General features: G+C 44.1%; 1 protein-coding gene across 4 annotated transcripts in view; it reads left to right on the top strand.

The window, feature by feature from the left end:
• Positions 1-18,334, top strand: part of EXOC6B (exocyst complex component 6B) — a 735,227-nt gene extending 716,893 nt beyond the window's left edge. For 3 of the 4 annotated variants that reach the window (XM_055089243.1, XM_024133527.3, XM_055089241.1), the window contains 2 exons: positions 10,659-10,771; positions 14,954-18,334. In XM_055089243.1, coding sequence (XP_054945218.1) covers positions 10,659-10,771; positions 14,954-15,080 — 240 coding nt within the window. In that variant the 3' untranslated portion in view covers positions 15,081-18,334. Of the gene's footprint in view, positions 1-10,658; positions 10,772-14,953 lie in introns of those variants that run through there. The other variant, XM_055089244.1, reaches the window with a different exon arrangement.
• Positions 18,335-21,214: the final 2,880 nt, after the last annotated feature.

The following is a 21,214-nucleotide window of genomic DNA, read 5'->3' as shown; positions in this document are numbered from 1 at the left end:
AGGAAGAAATAGAAAATATGAACAGACCAATCACAAGTAATGAAATTGAAACTGTGATTTAAAATCTTCCAACAAACAAAAGTCCAGGACCAGATGGCTTCACAGGTGAATTCTATCAAACATTTAGAGAAGAGCTAACACCCATCCTTCTCAATCTCTTCCAAAAATTTGCAGAGGAAGACACACTCCCAAACTCATTCTATGAGGCCACCATCACCCTGATACCAAAACCAGACAAAGATACTACAAAAAAAAGAAAATTACACACCAATATCACTGATGAGTATAGATGGAAAAATCCTCGACAAAATACTAACAAACAGAATCCAACAACACATTAAAAGGATCGTACACCATGATCAAATGGGATTTATACCAGGGATGCAAGAATTCTTCAATATACGCAAATCAGTCAATGTGATACACCATATTAACAAACTGAAGAATAAGAACCATATGATCGTCTCAATAGATGAAGAAAAAGCTTTTGACAAAATTCAACACTGATTTATGAAAACACTCTCCAGAAAGTGGGCATAGAGGGAACCTGCCTCAACATAATAGAGGCCACATAGGACAAACCCACAGCCAACATCATTCTCAATGGTGAAAAACTGAAAGCATTTCCTCTAAGATCAGGAGCAAGACAAGGATGTCCACTCTCGCCACTATTATTCAACATAGATTTGGAAGTCCTAGCCACGGCATTCAGAGAAGAAAAAGAAATAAAGGAATATAAATTGGAAAAGAAGAAGTAAAACCGTCACTGTTTGCAGATGAAATCTCTATACTATACATAGAGAAACCTAAGGATGCCTCCAGAAAACTACTAGAGTTAATCAATGAATTTGGTAAAGAGGCAGTATATAAAATTAATACACAGAAATCTCTTGCATTCCTATACACTAATGATGAAAAACCTGAAAGAGAAATTAAGGAAACACTCCCATTTACCACTGTAAGGAAAAGAATAAAATACCTAGGAATAAACCTACCTAAGGAGCCTATGGTCAACTCATCTATGACAAAGTAGGCAAGGATATACAATGGAGAAAAGACAGTCTCTTCAATAACTGGTGCTGAGAAAACGGGACAGCTACATGTAAAAGAATGAAATTAGAACCCTCCCTAACACCATACACAAAAATAAACTCAAAATGGATTAGACACCTAAATGGAAGACCAGGCACGCTAATACCCTTAGAGGAAAACATAGGAAGAATTCTCTTTGACATAAATCACAGCAAGATCCTTTTTGATCCACCTCCTAGAGTAATGGAAATAAAAACAAAAATAAACAAATGGGATCTAATGAAACCTAAAACCTTTGCAAAGCAAAGGAAACCACAAACAAGACGAAAAGACAAACCTTAGAATGGGAGAAAATATTTGCGAACAAATCAGGGAAAAAGGATTAATCTCCAAAATATATAAACAGCTCATGCAGCTCAATATCAAAAAAACAAACAGCCTAATCAAAAAATGGGCAGAAGACCTAAATAGACATTTTTCCAAAGAAGATATACAGATGGCCAAGAAGAACATGAAAAGCTGCTCAGCATCACTGATCATTAGAGAAATGCAACTCAAAACTACAGTGAGGGGGCTTCCCTGGTGGCACAGTGGTTGAGAGTCCGCCTGCCGATGCAGGGGACATGGGTTCGTGCCCCAGTCCGGGAAGATCCCACGTGCCGCAGAGCGGCTGGGACCGTGAGCCATGGCCGCTGAGCCTGCGCGTCCAGAGTCTGTGCTCCACAACGGGAGAGGCCACAAGAGTGAGAGGCCCACGTACCGCTAAAAAAAAAAAAAAAACTACATTGAGGTATCACCTCACACCAGTCAGAATGGGCATCATCAGAAAATCTACAAACAGCAAATGCTGGAGAGGGTGTGGAGAAAAGGGAACACAGCAATCCCACTACTGGGCATATACCCAGAGAAAACCATAATTCAAAAAGAGTCATGTACCACAATGCAGCTCTATTTCCAGTAGCCAGGACATGGAAGCAACCTAGGTGTCCATCGACAGATGAATGGATAAAGAAGATGTGACACATATATACAATGGAATATTACTCAGCCATAAAAGGAAACAAAATTGAATTATTTGTAGTGAGGTGGATGGACCTAGAGACTGGCATACAGAGTGAAGTAAGTCAGAAAGAGAAGAACAAATACTGTATGCTAACACATATATATGGAATCTTAAAGAAAAAAATTGTTCTGAAGAACCTGGGGGCAGGACAGGAATATAGACCCAGACATAGAGAATGGACTTGAGGACACAGAGAGGGGGAAGGGTAAGCTGGGATGAAGTGAGAGACTGGCATGGACATATATACACTACCAAATGTAAAATAGATAGCTAGTGAGAAGCAGCCGCATAGCACAGGGAGATCAGCTCAGTGCTTTGTGTCTACCTAGAGGGGTGGGATAGGGAGGGTGCGAGGGAGACGCCAGAGGGAGGAGATACGGGGATATATGTATATGTATAGCTGATTCACTTTGTTATACAGCAGAAACTAACACACCATTGTAAAGCAAGTATACTCCAATAAAGATATAAATAAATAAATGCATACATACATACATACATACATAAATTTTAAAAGTTAAAAAAATAAAAACCAGTATTCTGACTGGAAATTGTAAGGCTAAAGACAGAAAAGAACTGTATGAAAATACTTTACTCTAGTGAGTAAACTTGTTTTTCTCACATGGGTATGGATTAGTAATTCTGAAACTACTTTATACTGCACTAGGATTGAACCAATAAGTAAAATATAATGAGAGCCAGGTTTCTCATTGTCAGAGAAAGAAGTGATAAATAAGGAAAGAGGAAAGGAGAGAATGAAGGGAAGGGTGTTTGACTGGAATCATAGACATCAAATATGAACTCATGACTTTAAAATATATTCACAAAAGATATAGATGTGTTAATAAACATACTTATATTTCTTAGCTCTGTCCACTGAGAGGGCCTAGAGGCAATAACACCTCAATAGAAATGAGCATGCTAAGTGCTCAGATCTTGGTTTCTAAAAACCATTCCCCAAAACAAGGAACTAGAGCTCCTTGGAGAAGCAACTGGTTCCAAAGCAAGGGCAGGGAAAGTGCAAGATGAGCTTGGAACATTTTATAGTGCCAGCAAGTAAGGAATTGTTCAAGAAAGGATAGGGACAGGTGGAAAATACACAGGAGAGCCAGTCTGAAGGCGTCCCTAATGGCCAAAGCCAGATTAAGTTGAACAACAACATGAATAATGATTGTATTAGATTATAACCCACTAAATAAAATAGATATCTGTGAGGTCATACTGATATAAATAATTGGACAAATAAATGAGGAAAAGGGACAGCACTTTTCCTCACAGGAGAATTCCATTTAATAACTACATATATTAAAATTATTAATATTATCAATGTTAATAATAAATATTGTTGTAGGCAGGATCCACCAATGGATGTTAAAGTTAGTGGACAAAAGTTTGAGGAGAAACAGGATATTTGCATAGTATTAAAGTATATCTCCCATAAGAAATGTATTAATTATTTACAAAGGGAAAAGTAATAACTTTGCAGTAGAGAAACTCACCACCTTAACCAAATGATCAGTAATGAGATATGTATGTGGGCATCATATATACCTGATATGATGCACTGAGAAGGGGGCAGTATCACTCCTTTTCTACAGTATTTTTGCAAAAAAAAAAAAAAAAAAATGCATAACCTCAATCCAGAGTTTCTTAACCTCAACACTATTGACATTTGGGGTTGGTAATTTTTGTCGTGGCGCTGTCTTGAGCACTGTAGGATGTTTAGCAGCATTCCTGGCTTCTACTGACTCAATGCCAGGGGCATCACCACCACTGCCATCACCCAGCCTTGTTACAACCCAAAATGTCTCAGACATTGTCAGATGTCCCATGGGAGGCAAGATCTCCCCTAGTTGAGAACTACTGCCTCAATCTAACCATAAACAAATATTGGGCAGACCCAAATTAAGGGACATCCTGCAAAATAAATGACTGGGGACTTCCACAGCGGTCCAGTGGTTAAGACTGCATACTTCCATTGCAGGGAACACAGGTTTGATCCCTGGTTGGAGAACTAAGATCCTGCATGCTGTGTGGCACAGCCAAAAAAAAAAAAAAAAAAAAAAAAAAATTAAATGACTGAAAGTAAAGTGTAAGTATCAAGGTCTTGAAAAATAAGAATGAGGAACTATAACACATTGGAAGAGTCTCTGGAGGCATGATGATTAAATGAAATGTGGGATACTGGATTGGATCAGAAAAAGGACATTAGTAGAAAATCTGGTGAAAATGGAATGAAATCATAGTTTACTTAATAGTATTGTACCAGTGTTGATTTCTTGGTTCTGATCATTGTAATGTAATATGTGGACATTAGAGAAGCTGGGTGAAGGGTATAGAGGAACTGTCTAAACTATTTTTGCAACCTGTATGTAAGTCTAAAATTATTTCAAAATAAAAATTTTTTAAAAAACAAAAATCTGCCACTGATGTTAATAAAATGCAGGCAAATTTCCATATTTGACTCTATGACAGAGATATAATTGTAATGTATTTGTTATTGCTGAGATGATTCTCATCACCTTTAAGACATTGTCTGATAATCAAAGTAAACTTAAACCCAACGTACGTGTATGTGTGTTTTGAACCACAATTTATATTTGCTCTTTAAATTTTGTTATAAGTGGAAAAACTTATAAAACATTCGGTTGATAGTTCAAAAAGAAGAAGAATATGTCACTTAATAGCATTTAACTTATTTGGCTTGGATTACAGTTATTTATGTTTTTCTTTTACAATATTCTATGTGAGGGAGAACCACATATTTTAATATCACTTGAAAGGCCAACCCCTGTCCTTGCATATATTAGATGCTTTTAAAAACATTTGCTGAATTCAGTGGGTTTATATCTTCATTAAGAACAACCAAGATAAGCAAATATGTTTTATTATTCATGTTGCACATCCTATGAGTAAATAGAAGGGGTCACTTCACTTGAACTTTTTAAATTTAAGAAGGTTATAATTTTTATGCAACTCTTAAGAAATATAAATAGAATGAACATAGTGCAGGCCCACAGTGTGGTTCTGTAAAGTCAATCAGAAGTCATCACATGCAGAATCAAGAATTTTAACGCTGTCCTGACACAGAAGTAAGAGCTTATCAAAAGCCGACTACATGGAAACCCACTAACTAACGAGGATACCTGGTGATGAGAAAAATGAACTATCCTTGTGGTCGTGTTAGCAAGTTGCTCCAGCTCATCCAGACTCACCAGGCCTTACCAGCCAAACCAGACCCTTGGCTATGGGCTCTCCTGACCAGACCAGGACACAGGGCCCACGTGTACACTGATCTTCTCTTATAATTAGACTAATGTTACAGGTGCTTCCTTGTGCACATACACCACTTAACACTATTCCAGGCACACTGTCATCACTTAACTCTTGGCTGAAGTCACAAACTAATCCCAAAACATGGTGTGGATGGAATACTGGAGGTACAGAAGGCCATATGAAGTGGTACTTGAGATACAAGTTTAGACAGTACCCAGATGCACCATTAAACACTAAATCCTGTTATAGTCTTTGTGATGACAAAGGGAACGTCTCATTGTGGTGCTAGTATTTGAGTTATCTTCTATTTCTGACAAGTATGAGTGGTTTCCCGTTTGTGAAAATGATGTAAAGTATTGTTTACAAAATTTTTTTGACCAAAATATGAATCAATACATACAAGAATGTTAAGTTAATAATAACACATGTGGCATGAGGATGTGGTAAAAACTGCAAAAGTGATACTCAATAAAGTTTGAGGAATAGTGATCTTAAGTTCAGTCTCCCACCTTTGATGCTCCTTATTTTTCTTCTTCTCCATCCACCACCTATTTACAAACATCAAGAAGTCAGATGCCTTAAAATGCATATATAGTATGCTACTTTCGGTGAAAGAAAGAGGAGGGAATAAGAAAGCATATGTGTATCTGCTTATCTTTACAAATAGAAACATAGGAAGGACAAATCCAAAAACAATGGAGTTGGGTACCTATAAGGCATGGTAGGAATTGGGGTGAAAGGGATACAACAAGGGAAAGAGTGACACTTTTCTGAGTTAACATTTTTGTGTTGTTTTGACTTTTGGAAGCATGTTAATGTCCTACATATGTAAAAAATTAAGGATGGGAGGGAGGAGCCTAAAACTAAAAGCAAATGGAAACAAATGAACCCAGTTGTATTTAGATGAATACCATAACCAAACTGAAGGGAAAATTAAAGAAGGACTAATCCAAGTGGCTTATGAGCATAGGCTTTGATTATACACACTCAGGTTGGGAGAGGAAATTGCAAACAAATCTCAAACTCTTTTTAGCAGGCTTTTTTTTTTTTTTTGTAGTGGTATATACAAACAATTCTGAACTGATTTTAGATATATTATAGGATTGAGCAAATTAGTGAATGAGATGATGTCGTTGAGAGCCAGGATTCTCACTGTGGAGGAAAGCACATGCATATATGGAATAGAGGAAGGCAAAAAAGAACTCTGTGAGAATGATTAGAATTGGAGGTATTGGTGTAAACTCATGAGTTCTAAAATGTGTGTGCATACATGCTTATATAAGTACACATGTATGTTTGTATATGTGTGCATGTGTATATGTGGATTACTTGCATATATTTCCTAGCTCTGTCCGCTGAGAGGGCTTAACTCCCCATAAATTGTCCCCAAGTAGCAATGAGCACACCTAGCGCCCAAATCTAGATCTCTAATAACTTTCCCACTAAAAGAAACCAGGGCTGTTCAGAGAAATGGCTAATTTCAGAGCTTGGCATGGTAGATACAAGATGAACCTGCAACACCTTATCATGCCAGAAAGTAAGGAAGTCCTGAAAAAAAAAAATCATGGGGGCATGTCACAAGGACACAGGCTGTAGCTTGACAGATCTCCCACTTGCCAAACTTGGGACAATTTGAGCATCAAAGTAATTAGATATAGTAATGAATATAAACCATTGAAAAAATGGAAATCCATGAATCCATACCAATAATAAAATAGGTAAATTAATGGGGGAGAAGGAGAGAGCACTTGCTTATGGTAGAATGCTGAGTGACAACTGATGAACGTGGAGGGAAGGATAGAATTGGAATGTCATCAGTGTGAGACCATCATAGTAAAGACCAAAGCGAAGAAGAATCCTCAATAGATGCTAAATCTCAGGGGAAATTCTAACCAGGAGCAGTATATTCACATGGTCTTAAATTGTCTCCTCAATAGCTTCCTAGTTGCAAAAGAAAATATAATACCTAGACGGTGGAGAAATCAGACAACGTCTTGACTGGGTGATCCAAATTAATATCACCAATGAGAGACAAATGAACACTGTATATTGTATACCTCCAGATATGATGACCTGAGGAGGACCTAACATCACATGTAAAATTCTGGCCAGAAATGCATGTCTTATATCTTATTATAAGCATTAGAAAAACCAAAACTAAGGGGGGAAAAAAGGAGACAGGGAACTTTTGAAGAGTTCACATCCTTCAAAAATGTCAATATCATATAAGAAAGAGACAAACTGTGGAAATAGTCCAGATTAAAGTCGGCTCAGTAGATAACTAAATGTAATACCTAATCCTAAATAAACAAAAAGGCTATGCAGGATATTATTGGGTCAATTTATAAAATTAGGGTATGGACAATATCAATATTAAATTTATTAAAGTTAAAAACCATACTGTGATTATGTATGAGAATAGCCCTAATTCATAAGAACACTGAAATATTTGGGGATAAAGGGTCATGATATATGTAATTTACCCTCAAGAGACTCCAAAAAGAGATACTGTGTGTGCAAAGAAAGAAAGAGAGAGAGAACACAAATGATGGAGCGTATGGGGTAAAATGTGGACAATGGATGGGTCTGGTCATGATATATGTAATCCTCAATCGACTCCAAAAAGAGATACTGTGTGTGTGTGCAAAGAAAGAGAGAGAGAGAGAACACAAATGATGGAGCGTATGGGGTAAAATGTGGACAATGGATGGATCTGGGAGGAGGGTATATGGTGCTCCTTATACTACATCTATTCTTAGAACTTTCTGATAAATTGAAAATTATTTCCAAATGAAAAATTTTAAAAATAAAAAAGAATGTGATCGTTAGTGATGACTGAATGTTCTGCATCCTTGAGAGAGACTTTATCGAGATTTACCAAGGCCATTGCATGCAGAGAACTAGGCTGAGAGGGCCTGGTTCACCTTTGAAAGTCATAGTCTGGACACCAAAGTTCTGTATTGATAAACAGGCCTGCCAGTTTTCTTGTTCTCTTATTCTAACACTGTTTCTAAGGAATCCAGTAGAACTGCACCCCAAGGCAGTTAACTTAGTTAAGTCCCACCCAGACTCTAGTATGTATCCATCTGTCTCAGAGGAGGCCATCAGACCTAGGTACAGGCCACTGAAAAGAACTGTAGAAAGCAGCACAGACCCAGAGTGTGAGCTACAGGCTCATACCGTTTGAGCTTAATAGAGTTTGTGTAGCTTCCATGCCTGGAGTGGGATAAATTAGGTAGCTTGTCATCCCAGAGCTCTTAGTCTCAGTACTGGCATTGAGAGACTTTGGCAAGAATTTAAAAATAGAAAACTTAGAGCTAAGTTATTAACTGCCCTCCACACCCCACTGGTGATTTACCCAGGTTTCATTAGCCCCAAAGACGTGGTGTTCTTTACAGTAAATCAGAAAATACTGATACCATTAATTCCATCACTGAAATTAGGAATTCGATAGTAAAGAAGGTAGTTTTATTAAATGCATATATATGTCCACATCTGAAAAGTAATACCTGAAATAGCTTTAAGAAATCATGTTTTCATGTTTTTCCAATTAAACTTGTTTTTCTTTCACCTTTCTTTTGTTAGCTCCCTAGCATGCAAGCAGTAAAAGGTTTTTTAAATTTTCTGAGAAAAAATTTTAATTAAGAAAATGCCATCTTTTTCATAGCTTTTTCCTTGGGATTTGGGGGAAAAGCGTAATCATATTTGTAGAAGACTTTAGAACAAGGGACACTCCAAGTGTCTGTCATGCTCCCTAGGAGGAACTGTCTTGACGGGTCTTTGGACACTATAGGATAGAAATACTAAGATTAGAATAGGAAGTCAAGGAAATATTTCTTCTAAAGGAGAGCTCTGCAAGGCCTGGGGACAGCAAAAGGAAGTGGTAGAAGCCATTTTACTTGCCAACTAAAATAGGCATGACCTAAAAGAGACCTGAGAGGGCCTTTTGGGGCCGTGCTGACCCAGGCCAACCAACGTGTCTGTCTCTCTCCCCCTCTCCTCTCATCTTTAGCATCCCTTTCTTGGCTGAGGGTGTAGGGGCTTTTCTCTGTTTTAGCAAAATTTGGGGGACTTCAGCCAATTCCCATCCTGTCTGAGGAAGTTCATAACAGCCATTCTAAGAGAGTGGATGGAAGAGGAAGCTTGGCCAAGTAGGGCAAGGCCCACACTGCCCATTTGCCCAGCTGGGCAGTGAAGACAGACAAGGGAAGAAGGTGTGCCTAAGAGCCCAGGCTCTGGCATTGGATTGACTCTAGGCCTCTCTTTGTTCTGCACAGAGTGATAGCCATCTACAATCTTCATCAACTGTTATCTCTTGGAAAGGGAGAAGTAAAGAAATGTCTTGAGTCCAAAAGCACTTATATGTATCTCATTGCTAGAAAGCCAGCTTGAAGACCCTTCTTCTATGTAATGATGTGAGTCTGGGATGGTGACCCCTCTAGAAGTTTATAGAGGGGAGCTAACACCTTCCCTTTCATCACCCCTACCTTTGAAAGGCACTGATTTCATTTTTCTCTTTTAGCTTTATTCAGGTACAATTTTAAATATTTATTAGAGTGATACCTGAGGCTAAAGCTGGCTGGGAAAGAAAGCCTTTGACAAAATGTATTTTAGTTAACAGGTTTCCATCTGTTCAGCCAGTGTCCACATAGGTGTAATATATTGCCTCATGTAAATATTGCATTGCCCATTTATGCCTTGGTTCAGTGTTTCCGTGTTGTCTGTGTGTCTGGTTTGTTTCTGGCATGTGCATGTGTCTATATCAACGGAGTAATTTGGGCGAAGTCAAAGCAGCAAGTCATGAAACTCGTACTTGAACCCAGACCTTCCAATCTGAAAGCTCATATAGTTGCGTATGTGGCACTGGACACATCCACCTTTATTTGTTCATTGTTGAATTCTGAGCTCCTAGAATGGTGCTTGGCACATGGAAGGCATTTCACAAGTATTTATTAAGCAAATGAGTGATTATTATTGTAGTCTTGTGTTTTGATTCAGTCCAATGTTAGTTTCATTACAGGCCTGCCTCTGAGAGCTGTCTGCTAACAGCATGTACTCTTAGCAACATTACAGTGCTTATGGAAGAGATGACTCTGCCTTATAGTGATTACTCATTTATTTTCTTAATTGCAATACAGTCTATAGCCATTCTTTCTCTTACTATATTTTTAATTTTATTTTTCAAGTCTATGATAGATGGTAGTGAAGGATGCTAGGGGTTTCTGAGATCCTGATTTGTCTTACCTGTCTGATGAATTACTGGGGTGGGGGTTTGGATATTTTACAGCTTTTAGATCTCTTCCTCCAGTGGGATTGGTCAACCTACCTTGCTGACTATGGTCAGCCTACCTGCAAGTACCTCCGGGTAAACCCTGTGACAGCTCTGACCCTGCTTGAGAAGTGAGTAGCCATCCAGTGGTCTGTGTTGGGGGCTGGGGAAATGGGGATGGCGGGTTGGTATAGAGGATAATTTTCTCTTTGCCAATACCTTGAAAAGACCGCAAAGAGGCCCCATTCTTAAAGTCTCCATAGGTGCTCTCAGCAGTCTCCATCATTGGATTTGGCAGGCCAGTCTTCCTCTTGTAGCCTCTTAATTCCTGAGCCTTGACAAGCTAGGGCAAGTGTGGGTCAATTGGGCTCTGACATTACCTCAGAGCTTGCCTAGATATGACAAGAAGAGAAAAGAAGATGCCTTAGTTTGGGGCTCAGTTCAGCCTGGTGAAGAGTGAGCCTGGCCCCAGGCATCTGGGGTATGATGATGGATGAAGAAACAGCCCCACAGAACAGATGGCTTCTGGTTCCTAGCAGAGAAGCTCCTGAAATTACTGAAACCTTCACCTGCCCCTCCAAGCCCTGCCCCTGCCAGATTGAGCTTTACTGTGCTGACTGTCCCAAGAAAGCTGTGTTGGAGGTGCCTAATTCTTGCCTTACGCGGTCACTGGCCCGCAAAAGTCCTGCCACAGGGCTGTAGCATCTCTGACGGAGAGATGCTTCCACTGAGATTGAGTTAGCCAGGTCCGGAGCATCTCACTAACCAATACGTCACCCAGGTGCTGGAATCTGCTATTCATTGTAGCCTGGCTCTGGCTTTAGCTTACCTAGTTGAGAGCCGGCAGACCAGAGACTAAGACCCATGTAAAAGGGAAGCTTTTTCTTGTCATCAAACTAGATAACCGCTGGCTTCTTAGCAGCTTCCTAGGAGAGTGCCTTGCATCTCGACAGTGTAGCAAGTCTACGTATATAGCCAGCCAAGCAGGTCTCAAATCCTAGCAAGGCAAGGATCAGAGTCCAGGAGGCCAGAGTGGAGCCTTAGAAAAAAGCAGAGGCTGAGGTGTACCTTCCTACTGTGCAATATAACAGGGGAGAGAAGGGGAGGAGGCAGAGGTGTGTGTTTGGAGCCAAGAAACTAAGAGCCCAGAGTTGACTTTCTCCAGATCAAGACAGAGACTGATGTTTCCATTTTGACTTTGTTTCCCATGGTTCCCTCTCCCAATGACCTTCTTCCCTAGGATATCTAGAGAGTAAGTATATTATTCACTTGGGCCTTTTCCATTGCTTTGAGGCAAGTCCTTCTGGTCTCCTCATTGACACTAATGACTACACTAATATCCCTACCCTGTGAGTTGTCCCCACCCTGACATACTAATCTACTAAACCAGTCTGGTGCCAACTGGCTGGCCGCCTCCTCTCTCCTTGGTCCTTAGAGTGACCCTTGGCTTACCAGTTCCTTTGGGGCTGGGAGAAGTAACAGGGATTTTCCCCTGTTGGTGCCAGGTGAAGGGTGGTTCCCACCCAGCTTCCTGGCACACGCAATACTCTTGCTAGTCAGGGCCTAACCCTGACTAACCCTGGCAATTCAGCCCTGACACAAGGGAGCTCCTCAGCAGTCTCCCCTCCCTCCCAGTGGTGAGGCCCATGGCTTTAAGATCTCCCATCGAAGACTCTTTATTAGAGGCAAGGCCTCATCGCAGAGTTCTCAGTACCCAGCTGAAATGGCTTTTGAGTTGGTGCTTAGATGTCATATTCATTATGTGTCTAAATGGGCTCTAGGATTCCCTTTGGCCAGTTGCCTCTCAACTGTTCTTTACGCCTCTGTTCCTGAAAATCTCTAGATCCAAGAAGTACTGGCTCATCCGCTTCCTATGGATCAACAACAGGCTAAAATAATCAGCCTCTCGGGAGCATTCTGGAGGCCTAGCCAGTAATAAAGCCATGTGCTTAGCCCGAGCGATCAGCGGGGTTTAAAAGCTCCCTTCCAAACACAACGGGGACAAAGGCCACCCAGATCACTAAAATCTGTATTTCCCAGCCTCACAGGAATCAATCCCTTTACCTGACCCATTCCTGCTTTCCCCTTGACACTCTCTCCCTTTTCAACCTGACACTTTTTAGCAGGGTGAGACATGGAAAGACCCATAGACCTGAGGAGGACATTTCAGGAAAGAGAAGAGGCCCCTGTTCATTGAGAGGTGGCCATAGCCAAAGTAGATCCAGATCCTAGGCTTACAGAATGCAGTGGGGCATGGGGAGGGCTCTCCTTTGGTTTTAGAGCGTTCCAGGGTACAAACCAGCATTCCACCATCAGCCCTTAGGGCACCTGAGTTTCTCTTTCAAGTAATCCCAACTCCAGGTCTTAATGGCTAAAACATCCTGGCCTCTGGAGCCTAGAGACCACCCTCTTTTTCCCTTTCTCCTACCTTATTTCTGGAACTTCCCTACGGGAGCTGAAAGCCAGCTCTGGCTGCCTATCTCCGGGCTGCTCTGAGGAGTCATGAAACTAATGATCACATAGGATGTTAAATTAAATGTCCTATTAAGGTAGGAAGTATTTTTAGTCCCTTATTATTTCTTTTTGTTTTGCTTTGTGTTGGTTTTATTTAGATTCATAGTATGTCCAGGAAAGGTAAAGGAGCTGTTCTCTGGGATAAATAATCCTAAATCAAGCCAGTTCCACAAACATAATTGTGCAGTTAATGTTTAAGGGACCAAATACAATAATCATCATAGCCTTGGGGACCTTTGTACTTTGTTTACAACCTAAACCTCTAAACCTCTGTCATCTCTCCTTCTTCCTCCTCTGCAAGCACAGGCCTCCACATGTGGGTGGTTGTACCTTACACACAGTGTCGAAGCATGCTTGATGAGTAATTCTAAGCTGAAGGCCCTAAAGCTTAGGTCAGAGAGAGAAGTCTCAATTCGTCTGTGGCTGTCACTGTCAGCAAGAGCCATAAAGCGATGGTGCTCATTAGAACCTCCCTACCATATGGATATAAATGTCCTTATGGGCTCTCTGGCCTTTTGACCCACTGGCCTCTAGCCTTTCCCTCTGCACAGGGCCACCCCACAGAAAAAAAAAAAAAAACACGGGCCAGGATTGGCCAAAGGCCCTGGGAAATCTGCCTGAGAGCAGTTTACTCCCCAGCGCCAGGTTCCTTCCGTCCCCTCTCCTAGCCTAGCTCCGTGCAGGCCAGGGGATTGTGAAGTCAGAGAGCTGGCCAAGTTCCTGGGGGACGGTGGTGAGGAACCGCCTAGCCTGACCCCAAGGAGAAATGAGTCCGGGCGGTGTCCTTAATTCTCTACCACTAGAACTATCCGTGGGCTGGAGGTCCAGTGTGCAGAGGCTGGGACCAGAGTTAACAACCATCAACAGATGTCAGGGGCTCTGGGCCCTTTTTGGGAAATAACAGATTCCCGGGATCTGTCACAATGGCTTAGTCGGGCTTGGGGGCTGCTCTGGCGACCTCAGCCTGGCCTTGACTTTCTCCATCCATGCTTCCCAGTTAGGTCTCTCCATCTGGTAGAACTGGCGGCCAGAACTGCCCATGGTTTGTGCTCTAGGCATATGCCGTCTCTGGAGTTTTAGCATGAACCAGTTAGAAAGTTTTCCAAAGGTCAAGATCTGAAGACATAGCAGCCGTTGAGAACTTAAGGGCTTCTCTTGCCTAAACCCCCGGTTGGCTCAGCCTTTTGGCACCTGCTTTCCTCAGCACCATGCCCTCTTACCACCTCACTGCCCCTGGGCCCCTACCCCGAGGCAAAGGAAAAGAGATCAGTCAAGACCTTGGTTTTGTTAGCGGTAGGATAGACTAACCAGATAGAGTAGGGCTTGGAAATGCACAGTGGCTTTCAGTTACTCATGTTCTTTTGGAATTGCTAGTTAAGAGCATCGTTCTGCTTTACCTTTCAAATACCAGCTGTAAGGTCCCAGTAGGATTTAGTAGGCTTATGAGGTGAAGAGAAGACCTTAGACGTTCTCCAAGGTCCTGTTGACCGTCAGGGCTGCAGCAGGTGCCAGATACCTACAAGAGAGGCATACCTGGGCATAGAAGGGAAGGAAGTAGGTAGGGTGGGTATGGATGAGGAGGCGATTGGCCATGGCTGGCTCTTGACTGTTCTCCAAAGGTGACTGAAGTGGGGAGGGCTTTGGGTGCCAGGAGGGCAGCTTCGTGAATAGTAGTAGGTGAGTATGCGCCTGACGGTGGAAGTGTTCTGGACTCTCTCAACTCCGGGTGGCGGTTAAGACACACTAGCCACCATTGCCGCCTCAAACACTTTGCTCTCTTTCTTCCCTTCTCTGTTTAGGATGAAGGACACTAGCCGCAAGAACAACATGTTTGCACAGTTTCGGAAGAATGAGCGAGACAAGCAGAAATTGATTGACACTGTGGCCAAGCAACTCCGGGGACTCATCAGCAGCCACCACTCATGAAGGCGGGCCTCGGGCCCACAGAGGCTGCTGGCTGCAACCCCAGAGTCCGGGCCCCAGCACTGGCTGGCCCTGCATTTGTGCATTCTTCTTCAGAGAGAGCAAATGTATTTTTTTAATAACCTATGTACAGTATTCGCATAACCTTTCCTTATGGTAAAAGAGGCACAAGGGTAAGCAAGTCCACGAGTTGTTGCTAGGCTGGGCTTCAGGGGAAGTCATACTACACTGTCTGTATTTTCCTAGAGATGGCGGTGTCATCAGTCCAGTATGATAAACCACCTTTCATCCATGGCTCTAGAGCTTAGATCTGGGGCTCAGAAACTACACAAACAAAATGGGTACTTGCCACTGGGAGGTAAGGTGAGTAGGCAGAAGGATAATAAAGTACATCCTGTTCACTCCTAGGTGCCCCATTCGCCGTGTAGGTGAGGCCGGTTCTTCCTGATGCGAGGAAAGGGCCTGGAAAACATTACTACTTAGTCTATCAAAGACCAGCACACGGTTCTGGAGGTTCATCTCTTCAGTCCACTGACTTTCACTCACCGGTGAACAAGCGTGCTGTGTGGCAAGATGACGGCTTCGCTCCAATCCCCCCAAGGATGGCATTTTTTAGCCGAGATCTGACCCAATGCTTTTACTTCTAAGCTTTCTGGGGCACGGTAGAGCTGAGTATGCAGCGGGAAGAATTGGACCTCATGACTAACGATAGGCTGCCCCACACCAGGAGGAGATCTTGAAAGCCAGTGCAAATGGAATCAGAGCCCCAGCCCTTCCGCATTCTTCTCATTGCCTTCTTTCAGGGTCAGGGTACTTGGTTCAGGGCATAGGTCAACAGTTATTCCATAGACAGAGAGTCTCAGACTTGGCCTCTTCCAGTAGTGTCATTGGGATAGTCGGATTCCAGAAGCCTGAAAATGGCCCTTACTTTACCCTTAGGTAAAACCTTGGAATCATTCCTTTGTGTTTTAAAGCCAACTTTCTGGCCACCATCTTTAAAGGAAATGTCATCAACTCTGTACTGTGGGGACAGCTATAGCTGGACTGGATGCCTTTAGGGATGGAACCACTGTCACCATGAAGTAGAGCGGGTCAACCATGGCTAGTGGTTTGTTACCCATGGCACAGCTGTCCCTCACTAAGTCATATCCTGGATAAGCTCTTCTTGCTCAAGCCCAAAGCTTCCATCCCCTTTTGAGATCCCCATAGCTATCTTTTGGCTTCATCTGAGAAAGATGGCCTATAATCCTATCCCTCAAGCTCTGGAGTTTGCAAAGGAGCCTGGACCAGCTAGCTTGGAGGCTGTGTCCTCTGTCCCAAATGGGCTCCCGAGACTTAATGCAAGGGCTTCACTATGAGGTCAGGCAGAGGAATCTGCCCTTTAAGACACTTCAGGAAGATGCTACCAAGGCTACTGGCAAGAGTATAATTGTGCATCACCGAACAACGACAAATAAGCCACACAGTCATTTCCAGCTTGGGTTAGTGGAAGGAAGGACTCATCAGACAGAATTCTTCACTCCGTTTGTCAGCTGCTGAGTTGCTTCTAGGGAAGGCAGTGCTTCCTTTTTCACACCCCCCACCAAATATTGTATCACAACTTGAAAACCATGGGGAAGAAAACATGCACACCGACACGCAGGCTTCCTCAAAGCTGGAGACCAGGCTGCGTGTGGGCTCTGCAGAAGCCTTCCAAGGCTCATCCTAGGGGCTAGGCAGTTTGCCCAGGGTCTTAGAATGAGGCTCAGAGATGAGTGCTGCCACCCAGAACTTCCATAGCCAAGGAAAGGCAGGGGTCCATGGGAATGAGACCCAATATACCATCTCTCAGGCTCTGGACTCTGTTAGAAAAGAACGAGAAATGACCACACTAATCCCATTGCTTCAGAAGGGCCCCAAACACCCTCCTTCACTAGACGCCAGTTTACAGCAAGATCTCTTCCGCTTTGAGTGCCGAGACTTTGAAGTGGAATGGAGAGAACCTTAAGCATATCACAATATTTTTCAACTGTAATCATTGCTGGCCTGGTCTCAAACCTGTACCCTGGAGAAACAGTGCTATAGAAGAGAAAGTGAACAGGGTGGAGGAACGGGGGTTACTCTGCCCCTTGCACACAGAGGTCCCTCTACAGAAAATGCTTATTCAAGCCCAAGACTCATAGGGTGGGTCCTTTGCTAGATCCCTTCTTCCCTCTCGGTCTGCCTCAGCCTTCCCTAACGAAACCAACATGCAGCTACTGAGTTGTCTGTGGGGACACACTCTTGGTGAGCAGGGAAAGGTTAAAAAAAGGAACCAGCAATGTCCAAGCTGTTTGAATTGGTGAAGTAGGAGTTTTCAGTTTTGTCTATAGGCCCCTAGCTGCGCCTGCCCTTGCGAGGACTTGTGCAAAGCGTGGGTGTCCATGCCCCTCAGACTCCTGACATCTGGGCTCAAATGCCCAGAGATGTAGAAGTGCCCTGGAGGCCTCAGTAAGAGGCGAGAACATGGGGGCCTGGAGGTCTTTCCGTCTTCTAGTTGTCTTGAGTTCTTGGGAAAACCAGGTCCATATTCCTGAAGGGACAGTCAGGTTTGGGACCCTAGTGGGTTTCAGTAGTAATTTAGGCAGCTGGTATAGTTTTAATGTACCTCATAGCAAAATCTCTTTGCGTAGACTGTAAATGAAGCTGTTGGGGGTGGGGAAGAACAGGACCTGGAAATTGGAAACAACAGAGAGTCCCCACTGGTAAAGGGAATAGACAGGCTCACAGGGAGCAGTCCCCAGTATTTTCATTGTCTCCCAGGCCTCCAGGTCAGCCTACACACTTGACAAGTGCTTGCTCGGCAAATCCCAGACCCAGGGCCCTTTATCCCCAAGATTGGCACTGCCCCTGACCTTCCCCACGAGGCCTCCGAGCACACTCCCTTGGGCCTGCTGCAGAAACCCCCCTCAGCGTAGCCTCGCTTCTCCCAAGACTCTGCACCTGGCTGCTTCCATTGCCTCTTTTTTTTTGTTTTTTTCTTTTGCCTGAGTTTGCAGTTACTTTTCATTAATGTGTTGGAAATGGCCTTTTTATTTTGCACATTGATGGGGGAAATTTAGGAAAGTCCATTTTTAGCTCTAAAGGGAACTTTCTTCTTTAAAACCAGTAAAGCTACTGATACAGATGGGCCTCGTGGTTAGTAGAAAACCTCTTATGTGGAAAGAGCATGTTTATTCCTCCTGTACGTTTTCCTCTTTTAACTGCTATTAAATAAGAGAGCCTATGTACCTGTTCAAAAGCCACGGTGTTGTCTCATGGTTGTTTGTTCTCCCGTCCCCTTTGCACACCGCAGCCATGGTTGGTGATCTGGATGATGGCCATTGCACCCCTTGAGCCGGACTGAGGACCAGAGCAGGAGAAGCCTGGTGGGGAGGAGAAAGCCTGCCTGCCAGACAAGGCAAGGAGTCGAATTGTGGCCTTGGAAACATTCCAAACTGCTGGGCTAGGCTTTCCTGTCTGTACAGTTAACACTGGCATCGTCATCATCATCATCAAGAGGAATAACCCTTGACATGCCTGGTTTGTGGGGAGTACCGGGCTAGGCAACTGGGGGCTCAGTGTGTTTTGAACACCAGCCCTGCCGTGGAAAGGCTCCTGGTTAAGATGGAGGCAGGAGGGATTATCTAGAGGGTGGAGCGAAATGAGCCCGCCTTAGAGCTCGGTGGCGGAGAGGGACAGGCATCACTGTCTGGTGTAGGAACGGGTCTGGTCAGGGAAGACAGCACAGGGAAATCAGGATGTTAATTAGCTGGGCCTTGAAGGAATTAAATTCGATATGGTGCCGACCACATTAGAGTGAAAAGTTGGCACAAGTCTGGTGTGCACTAGGAGGAGAGTGGGGACCTGGTAGGCATATCTGAAACCATGGTGAGTAAGGCCTGAAATGTCTGTGTAACAACACCCAGCCTTCTTGGCCCCGAGGCTGGCATGGAAGCCATGGGAATAGGCAGGCGTGGAAGCCATGGGAATAGGCTGGAGAGAGTTTCTTCAGTTAACAAGTCTGACTACTGCAACTGGGCTTTGGTGCCTGAGAGACCTGGGCTTCAGTTCCTGCTGTGCCACTTACTAGCTGGATGACCTTGAACAATTAACTCCCTAAATCTCATAATCCTCAGTGAAAGCAGAACTGTAGTGCCTAATTTACAGGCTTGCTGTGAAGTGTAAATGACCTATGCATGGTCGATATGCCTAGGCAGTTCCTAGCCACAGCACATGAACTCTTTCAGGCCTTTCCCTCCCTCCGCTCAAATTCCACAACATGCTGTGGCTGAGCATTGGACAGAAGTGTCCAGAGCTTCTCTGCCTCCTGGCTTCCACTCCCCAAGCCCATCACAGGCTTAAGGGTACTGAGGCCCCTCGAGCACCTGTGTAGACACAGAGGAACAAGCCCTTCACATCAGACAGCCAGTTGCCTGGCTCAGAGTAGAGCCACCAGTCCTTCGGGTAGAATCTGCCCCTCAATTCCACCTGGAACCTCCTCTGCCAAAATGTATTCCTCCTTTTAGAATTCAGGAGTTCTTGACCAGAGGTCCATGAACCCTTGGCGTGTGTGTGTGTGTGTGTGTATGTGGTGTGTGTGTGTGTGTGTGTGTGTGTGTGTGTGTGTGTGTGTGTGTGCGTGAATACGTGTACAGGCGCGCAGGCTTGCATCCACTCATTTTTCTGGCTATAAGGTACATGGCTTTCATCAATGTCTAAGGAAGATTCAGGACTGAAATCCTGAATAATAACCAAATCCCTTTGGAAGTATAGATCTCCCTGTGAGGAAAAGCCAGACACTCTGAGCAGTTACCTCCTCTCCCTGCCTCATAGAGTTCTGGCAGGAGATTTTTCAAGACCTGCAGCCCTGCCACCCCCTCTCTTCCGGGAGCCCTCACACGATCCCCAGGTCACACCTAAAGACCAGTACAACCACCGTTCCTAAGCTTGATCTCCCCAAACCAGTTCAAGGTACTGAGGGAGGCACGAGGACCCTGTACTTCTAAGAATACAGAGACTTCCACCTGGTTGAGGGGATCGCAAACCAGAAGGTCCAGTACAGAGGCTTGGGCTGTCAAAGCCAAACTGAACCCAAGTCACCCCCGAATGTTTCCCACAGCTTCTGAGTCAGCACTGACGGATTCAATGTCTTGCCCAAGGCCTTGTCCAGAGAGGGCTCTGCGGGGAACCAAACCAAAGCAGGGACAGAGGTGAAGCCGTCACCAGCTTGCCCCTTGTCTCATCTGCTCACCAGGCAGATTTGGATGGGGAATGGCTAGTGGGAGATAAGGGGATGGAGGAGAAAAAGTGCCAGACCCTTTCCCCAGAGGCCTCAGCTTTGAATTTAATGGACAATATTGCCTGGGAATGAGAAAGACTCCAGACCCAAGAGACCAGAAGACAAAGGCTCTTGAGGAAGTGCAGGGAGGAGGAGGGGAGCGGTGGGGGCAAGGCATTGTGCGGGGGGCACCACCCCTCTATCTGTTTCCATCACTGCTGGGGTTAGGGTTACCCTGCATTTGGGGCCCCAGCTGCTCTGCGGGGTCTGTGACATCAGCTGTTGTGATGTTAATGCAGGGGCCTCACACAGGGTTACCCCTTCGCCGGCCAGCCCACATGGGCTCCTGGAGAGGATTCCAGCTCCTATTCCCTCAGGGCAGGGGCAGTCTGTGGGCCCAGAACCGAGCCCAAGACAGCAGTCCCCCTCCCGGTCTGAGCCCACTGCTAAGTGTACCTTCCAAGCCCAAGCTGTGACCTTCCTCTCTCCAAAGCTCCAGAAAAGGAATGAAATCTGAACATTGAGACGCTTTTCTGGCCCTAAACAATCCTTCCATTCTCTAGGCTCAATGATGGGTCTATTTCCTCCTGTAAATGGGTCTCGTAATCTTCAACTTTTACCTTTGCTTCAAGGGTAATTAATTGTATCTCCCTCTTGTTCTCCTCACACACTCCCCTCTCTGTTACAAGGCTCAGGTTAAGCTGGGTGGATGGCTTTTCTTTCTTTCTGTTCCACGGAGTGCTTATTTTTAAAGCTGATGGAGTAACGCCCTGCCCTCTCCAGTGAACCTCTTTGCCAGAGAAGACTGCTGGGGAAACACCACTTCCACGGGCACAGGAAAGGGGCCTCGGACTGCCCA

This window comes from Physeter macrocephalus, chromosome 12, assembly GCF_002837175.3.
Source record: "Physeter macrocephalus isolate SW-GA chromosome 12, ASM283717v5, whole genome shotgun sequence".
NCBI classification, from domain to species: Eukaryota; Metazoa; Chordata; class Mammalia; order Artiodactyla; family Physeteridae; genus Physeter; species Physeter macrocephalus.
This window is presented reverse-complemented; position numbering and strand designations above follow the sequence as displayed.